This window comes from Frankliniella occidentalis, unplaced genomic scaffold (genome assembly GCF_000697945.3).
Source record: "Frankliniella occidentalis isolate FOCC.00 unplaced genomic scaffold, Focc_3.1 Scaffold147, whole genome shotgun sequence".
In the NCBI taxonomy this organism is placed as follows: Eukaryota; Metazoa; Arthropoda; class Insecta; order Thysanoptera; family Thripidae; genus Frankliniella; species Frankliniella occidentalis.
In genome coordinates, this window is record NW_026267274.1 from 408,643 (window position 1) to 416,238 (window position 7,596).

The 7,596-nt window shown below is 51.5% G+C and overlaps 1 protein-coding gene across 6 annotated transcripts in view; it reads right to left on the minus strand.

Annotated features, from left to right (window-relative positions):
• Positions 1-2,216: 2,216 nt before the first annotated feature.
• Positions 2,217-7,596, minus strand: part of LOC113206955 (tyrosine-protein phosphatase non-receptor type 11) — a 35,379-nt gene continuing 29,999 nt past the window's right edge. For 5 of the 6 annotated variants that reach the window (XM_052271039.1, XM_026423256.2, XM_026423258.2 and 2 more), the window contains 10 exons: positions 6,036-6,198; positions 5,761-5,937; positions 5,520-5,682; positions 5,359-5,438; positions 5,126-5,278; positions 4,839-5,006; positions 4,566-4,749; positions 4,329-4,480; positions 3,914-4,233; positions 2,217-2,915 (listed from right to left, as the gene is read on the minus strand). In XM_052271039.1, the coding sequence (XP_052126999.1) occupies positions 2,771-2,915; positions 3,914-4,233; positions 4,329-4,480; positions 4,566-4,749; positions 4,839-5,006; positions 5,126-5,278; positions 5,359-5,438; positions 5,520-5,682; positions 5,761-5,937; positions 6,036-6,198 (1,705 nt within the window). In that variant the 3' untranslated portion in view covers positions 2,217-2,770. The remainder of the gene's footprint in view (positions 2,916-3,913; positions 4,234-4,328; positions 4,481-4,565; positions 4,750-4,838; positions 5,007-5,125; positions 5,279-5,358; positions 5,439-5,519; positions 5,683-5,760; positions 5,938-6,035; positions 6,199-7,596) is intronic. The other variant, XM_026423257.2, reaches the window with a different exon arrangement.

Genomic DNA, 7,596 nt, shown 5'->3' on the forward strand with positions numbered 1-7,596 from the left:
CCCGCCCCGCCTCGGCCCTCGGCTTTCAGTTCCCTCCCCACGCCCCGTACTTAGTCAGCGGTCCTGGTGTCCACGGCCGCCTCGCCCGCGCCTCGCGGAAGTGACCAGCACCACCTGCCTGACAAATCGACCTCGCGGCCACAGGGCGAGGAACCCGCCGCTAAATAAAGAATGCGGCAGCAAATAGTTTTGCCTGTTCCGCTGAGTGGAGACGAGGCCGGTCCGAGACCTCCCTTCATCAAAGCCATTCCCTTCCCCCCGTTCTGGCTGCTTCACCCCAGGCCAGCCCGAGGGGCGGCCCACCCAAACACGCATTTTTCACTTGGGAAGCGGAGTGGCGAGGGCCCAGGGGCGCCCGGCCGGGGACGGGCCGGGACGATGTGCGAACGATCTGATGGTTGTTGGCTGTCGTGGTCCTGCCCACGCGCCGCGCCCACGGCGCGAGCAGCCGGAGCAAAGGGGGCGCCAGAGGGTCAGGTCGACGGGGTAGGCGAGGTGGACTCTATGGAGGCTCCAGTGAACAGTGTTGCTCTCTTCTTGATGGTGACATCTCGACGAGCTCAAGTAGCAGGCTCTGACAAACTACCTAAACCAGGTGGCTGATTAACCGCAAGCAGCTCTGAAGTTATACTGTACCGCATGCAGGCGTGTGCGCGGGTTGCCTATCCGTTTGGGGCACTGAGGCGCCTTGGTCAGCGACGATGGGCAAGCCCGCCCGCTCGCGTGCGTTTAGTACAGTGCAACTACGAGTGTGCGTATGATATTGGATACATTCTTGTCCAGTTTGCATACAACTCGATGGTCGTCTTGCGGAACACTGTTTGAGGGAAGGTAACGAGGCAGGGATACCCAATAAGGTGCACGGACGGCCCGAGTTCACTGAACTGCTAAAAGCTGTGACGAAAAGCAGTGCAACATTTTCCTCAAAACCTCTCTCTAATCTAACAGCTATACATGAGAAGCCACATACAAAGCCCTAGCGAACATATCCCGTGGGAGGAGAAGCATCCCCAGGTCGCGGAATGTGATATATCATCGGGTGCGATATCGAAGACATGTCGAGATCGACACGTTAGCGATAATCGCGGTGACATGGATTATCGCCATTCCGCGCCGGGTTCGGCCGCGACGACACAGACACCGGACTCACCATAATGGACGACACCTCCTGGTCCGCCATGCCGAGGTTCCACTTGCTGTGCACGGGGCACTGACTGGCCGCGACGCTCCCGCACCGACTCGCTGCGCCGCGACTCTTGCTGTGCGGTCCTGGGCCCTGGCCTATGGGTGCGGGTGGAGCAGCCTCCTCTCCCTCTCTCTCTGCGGTACTTCCCTTCCCGCCCTGAACGTGGACCGGTCCCGACTCTCGGCTCGACTGAACTCGCGCGCACGCCACGCGAAATTCGCTAACACTGCCAGCAGCAGCGCCAGAAAGCAGGCGTGATGGCGCGGGGAGTGGAGCTGGCCGGCGGGCCGGTGAAGCGGGGGTTGTTGCTGCTCGGGCGGGGTGGGGCGGGGCGGGCAGCGTGCAGGGGCGGTGGCGGACGGGCGCTCCCCTCTAATAGCGGTGGGCTCGAGCGGCCGGGGGATGAGGGCGAGACTCGTCCTGAGCTATGTTTGTGTAAGGGACATCACTGGCAACAGTCTCTGCAGACCTTATCTAACGACCGGGGTGGTGCAGCCTAAATTAGTACAGACAAAACAGCGAGAGAGAGAGAGAGGGGAGAGGGGGGGAGGGGGTAGACGAATTGAAGATAGGCGGTTCATACTGTTAAACTTTTTACCGACTAGTATGGGGAGAGACTAGTGCTGTTGCCCCCCCCCCCTCACCCCCTCTTTTTCGTTGGAATCTTCTGGACGCCCGATAGGCGACCCCTTCGCTCTCGAGATCTGGAACATCCTGGACTAGTGGCCTGTGGTCGTGATCTACTTTTCCATTGACTGGTAAAATATAAAAGAAACATTGTATATGTGTGTGTTTGCTTTGTCTTGAAGGTGTTTTGTCTCTACTGTATTACCGTCTTGGGTGTGCTCCTGCGAGGTGGTGGATAGGCAACTTATTTGGCACCACAAGCATAAATGCGGCCTACACTACAGGCGCGAGTGGTGTACTGTAATAACAGTGAGGTGAGTTGCTAGGAGGGATAAACCGTATTATCATTGTGACTAGTGTTAATTGTGAAGGTAAGTTTGAAAAAAATAAACGTAGATATAGGTATGTTCTGCATGACTTTATCAGATAATATATTTAAATTTTCTTTAGCACGCAGATACAGAAGCAGAAACCTCCCTCCCTCCCCTTCCCCTCCCCCCCTTAACAGACACATTCACACACATACATACATGCAACAATTTGACTTTTTGCTCTGGAATCTCTCATTTACACAGACGCATACACAGCTTTAACAATTATGATCACAATGCAGAGTGCGGTTCACAGCTGATATCACTCGTGTTTTACACACAGATATATACATATACACAAGCCAGTTTCTAGTTCATCGCGGGGCGGCCGAGCCGATCCACCCCGTGTGTTCCACAGCAGGAACAAGTAGTAGGCACTAATTAACGGAAAAAAATGACCAATTTAATTGGCCGCACAACGAGTAAATAAAGTCACTTCACACTCCCTGCCAAGCCTCAAAATGGATGCGTATTCATATGTACTTTTAATTTCATATTTGGAAGAACAGGCGCTTGATGGAGAGCTAATGCAAGTGCGGGAGCTGGCTTTCAGGTTGGACACAGCTTCATTGTTGTGACTTGCAAGTCAGGTTGCCTTGCGTGGTGGTGGTGGAGGAGGATTGCCACCAGTAGTAACAGGTGCTATGTTTAAGACGTGACTATTCGTCGATAGTTTGCGCTCCTTCAATGGAATGTTCTCGTATATGGTCCTAGGAATCTCATCTGGTGGTCTGGAAAAAAACAAAACATACAGATTATATTGAGGATATCTAAGTGTGTATGCTGACTACACTACATAAATTTGAAATAATATTAATTATTGAAAAAAATGCACGCTCAAGAGTGCAGAACAAAGAAAATTCAGAAAACCTTTCGAGTTTTAAAATAGACCAAAGCATCACAAAAGAGTCAATATTAGTTAAGGGTAAAAAATGGATTGATTGAAATACCCGAAAAGAAGGTGTTAGATTTAGGATGACAGTAAAGAAAGATGCAGTACAAATTTGAAAACAACCACCAAAAATGAAATCAGCGAAATGAAGGAATAGCAGGCATTAATTAATAGAGAGATTATTTAAACTAATATGTGGAGAATAAATTTGTTCTTGTTTTTTCAAATATATTACACACTAAATAAAGAAACAAAATGTACACAGAAAAATTCCTAATATGGAAATTATTGTTTAACAAGTAGGATTGCAAGGTGTTCACAGATGTTCTCAAACAGCGTGGACGGAGGAGGGGGAAACAGGACGGGGAGACGAGAGAGCGAGATAGCAGAGCAGTATCACAGGGGCTGAACATTGCACAAGGCATAAGTTTTCACTCTTTTGTTAATGAAATCAGCATTAATATTGCATTATAAACTTTCCTTTACTTTAATGAACGTCATCTAGATATTTGTAATGGCGGAAGGAGAGGGCTATATGGTATTCAGCAATAAAGGCTCTTTGAAACGAGAGCAAATAAGTAGAGTGAGAGAACAGAGAATGGGAGAGGATCCGCGGATCCGTTGAGAACTCACTCGCTCGCTCCCTGTCCGGAAGACGGAACGCTGAGCGACAGAGATCACACCGCCGCCGCTCCCGCTTGTACTGTGTGGCTTCAACAACTACGCTGGGCCCCAGGGCGCTGCCGCTACACCCACGACAGCAGCCGGCGCACCCGCACCACCCTGGGGCCGCCGCCGCCGGCCTGCTCGGCCCGGGGCTGGGCCTGGGCGCCGTACCTGGGGAGATGCGACTCATTGGACCGGTCCGCGCCCGAGCTCGACACGCTGCGCAGGAGGGTGCCGCTGTTCACCCCCACCACGCTGCCGCCGCCAACGCTGCCGCCGCCGCTCACCAGCCCCGGGGGCAGCGAGCCCACCCCCGCGCTCGCCGCCCCCACCGACCCCGGGATGGACGTGGTGGAGCGCGACAGCGACCGCGACGACTCCGACACCGACAGAGAGTTGGGCTGCTGCTGCTGCTGGGCGCCCGCCGCGCCCGCCACCGCCTCGCTGGGGTAGCGGATGTTCGTGTACTCGCGGCCCAGCTGCAGGCATTTCTGTAAAACGAAATGAGTACGGGGTGAGACTTTCCGTACGAGGACGAGGACGGTGATCGATGTGCAACGAATACAGCGATTGCGTAGCTCTTTACCTGTTCTGCTTGTTTTCTGTGTGATGCGGTTTCAATGTGATGCTGGACTGCTAGGTACACAAATTTGTACTGGGCTTCAGTTTGCACCATTCCTGAACGCTGAGATCGTACCATCTGAATTGTCCTTTGGATGTCAATTTCACAATCCAATCCTGGAAGACAGAGCGGTAAGTTTTAATACTTGGGAAGCCGACACATTTCCTCAATACAATACATGGGAAAATACAAGATCCTTACCTAATCTTTTAATTTGATCCAAGATCATATCTATGACGATGAAAGTTCCAGTTCGACCAATACCTGCACTACAGTGCACAAGAACAGGTCCTGCACCTACTATTGACTCTTGCCTTGCATTTACATCAAGAAGAAAGTTGAGAACACATCCTGGATCAGCAGGTACACCATGATCAGGCCAGGCCTAAAGGAGAAATAATTTATTTTATTAGTAAAAAAGAATAAAGCAAGCATATGTTTAAAAACTAATAAAAAAAATAATTAATGGCTTACCTGGAAATGATAATGATAGACTTTTCTTTCGTCTCCTCCATCTTCATGTGTTACAGCAAAATCACGTAATGTATAATCGGCTGATTTAGCTTCTAACAAATTCCGTACTTTAATCTTCTTGTACTCTTTTGATTGCCCCTCTTCTGGCCAATATCTTGCACACTTATTCTGAAAATGAAATCGAGAAGGTCAGATATAACTGGGTGATTTTGAGTTTCATGTAATTTATACTTTCAAAAATCAGATACATGGTTTTGCCTCAAAACCTGTACAAAACAACAACTCACCTTTCCTCTTTCAACTTCTTTTGTTGTCATAACAATAACTCGAGTGTTTTCTTGCCAAACCATGTGCCAGAAATCACCCATTGTACTTGGTAGACACCCCTGTGTAGCAATGTATTGCTTGGGTGGTCCATTTGGTAATGACTCTTCTTCAGGCTGAAAATAATGGACTCTAATTACTAAAATTTTCAATAAAGAGTAAATTGAAACTTTTTAGTTGGATGATTCATTAATACCTTTATATAATTTGCATTGATATATTCAGCTCCAGGTTCATTGGGGTCTATATTTTTTAGTTTTACTCTTGTATGATCAACTGCAAAAAAGAAAATACGGTTTATTACAGTTTTTAAATATTACATTTAGTAAATGTACAGAAAAGATCTTTAGAACTTACAAGGTAGAATATTTTTATATCTGTTCTTGTTTCTGTTTTCTGCTTTTTGTCCTTCTTTGCGTGAAAATAGATGTTTACACTCTTGTTGTTGTAATGACTCAAACTCCTCCCAGAAGCCTGCTTTCCCCATGGAGAGGCCGTTTTCTTTCTGCAAAACAGTAGACTATTGAGGCATTTCTGGGTATGACTGATAAAACAAGACTGTCATTGTGTTTATTTCTTTTAAAGTCTTGGCACAAACCTGCAGTTCCTTAACTCTGCCATCGATGCCGGAGGCGTTGATCCTGGTGGCATTGAACGGCTGCTTGAGGTGCACCACGGTGCCGCTGGTCTCCACCATCGGGTTCTTCTTGTAGTACTCGATGAGCTCGCTCAAGCTGTCAAACTTCATCCCGCCCCCCACGTCGTAGAATTTTTCCTGCAGGGGAAAAAAAAGAACGACAGTTAGCAAGACCGTCCCAGAAAGAGTCAAAACAGGACAGAGACGGCCAAACGCAGACGGAACCAATAACTTACGTGGCAGCGGATCATGACGTGCGTCACTTTGTCGTCCGTGCGGACGGACAGCACGTAGTCGCCCGGCTTACTCTGGCTCTCCCGCACCAAGAAGCTGCCGTTCTTGCCCTTGTCGAGGATCAGCTTCTCCGCATCCTTGCCCGACAGATGCCCGTGGAACCACCTGCAACAGGACGAGAGGGGAGAGAGGCACCGTTAGAAAAGTCTAATGTGTTTGTGGACGGCCACCATGGCGTCAGTGAATAAAAGCAGCCCAAAAACGGCGGTGACGCCAGGTCGCGTGTCAAGCGTGTTAGGTTTGAAGTTATGAAATGAAAATGCACCCCGGCTGCGAAGAACCGTGGAAAACAGAGTAAAGCACCCCAGTCTGATTGAGAGTCGCGACAGGCTGACCCCCCCCCACCGCAAGACGGTTTTGCGAAAGATGCGCCACCGGGCCGGGGGGCTGAAGCCGGCTGCAGCCGTCCATGTAGGCTCCAGGTGCGCATGTGTCTCAACGGTGGGGACCTTGGCGGCGGCGGCGGCGGCGGGCCCACAGGAGGCGGGCCGCGTGTCCGGCGGCCGCCCCGCGCGCGCCCCGCGCCGAGCAAGGAAGGGAAGCGCAACGCAAGGCACATAACGCATTGCGGCGCGACGGCCAGCCGAGCCGAGCCGAGCTGAGCTGAGCCGAGCCGGAGCATGTTAATGAGCAGGAGCCGAGCCGAGCCGGGCTCTTGCACCACGGCGGGACACGCGCACACACACCAACACTTTTGGGCCGGAAGCGATGTATGCGTTCTCTCACACACGGACCCCGGACCCCTCCTCCCCCCCTTCCCTTCTGGAGCGCGCGCCGAGCTATGGGCGCCAAAACTGTCCCGCTCAAGCTATAACCACCACCACCACCGAGGCCGTGACAGGACGCTCGTCGCGCCTCCAAGCTGGAACAGCAGCAGACGAAGCTAAAAATAAAGCGCTGTCCGCGAGCTTTGACGTCACTACCTCCACACACACACACAGTCACACACACACGTACGCATTCACAAACACGCTGACCGTCCTGCACTTCCTGTGCGAATCGCATCACACGGCCATCACCACATCGCCATACCCCCGCCCCCCGCCCTGCCCAGCCGCGCCGGCCGTGTGTCCTCCACGCGGCGCTCGACCGGGACCGGCACGGCGACGGCCTCACTGCCGGGGAAATAATCATAATCGTAATAAAATTAGAATGGCAGAGGGAGGTGCCCGGAGGTGACTCAGGTGAGCTTGTCACACAGGAGGGCGCCCGCCGCCCGGGTCAGTGCGCCGTAAACGCCTTTTGCTTCTCGTGCTGTGCTCCTGCTGCTGCTGCTGCTGCTCTGCGGGCTCCTCATTTTATTTGTTCTCCTCTCAGAGCCCGGGCGCGCCCCCGCGCCGCCCCACCTGCTCTCCAGCAGCCAGCGTCGCGTCGTGTGACCTCGGCGGGGTCAACAGCACGCGGGCCGAGAAAAGAAAAGAAAAGAAAAGAAAAGAAAAGAAAAGAAAAGAAAAGAAAAGAAAAGAAAAGAAAAGAAAAGAAAAGAAAAGAAAAGAAAAGAAA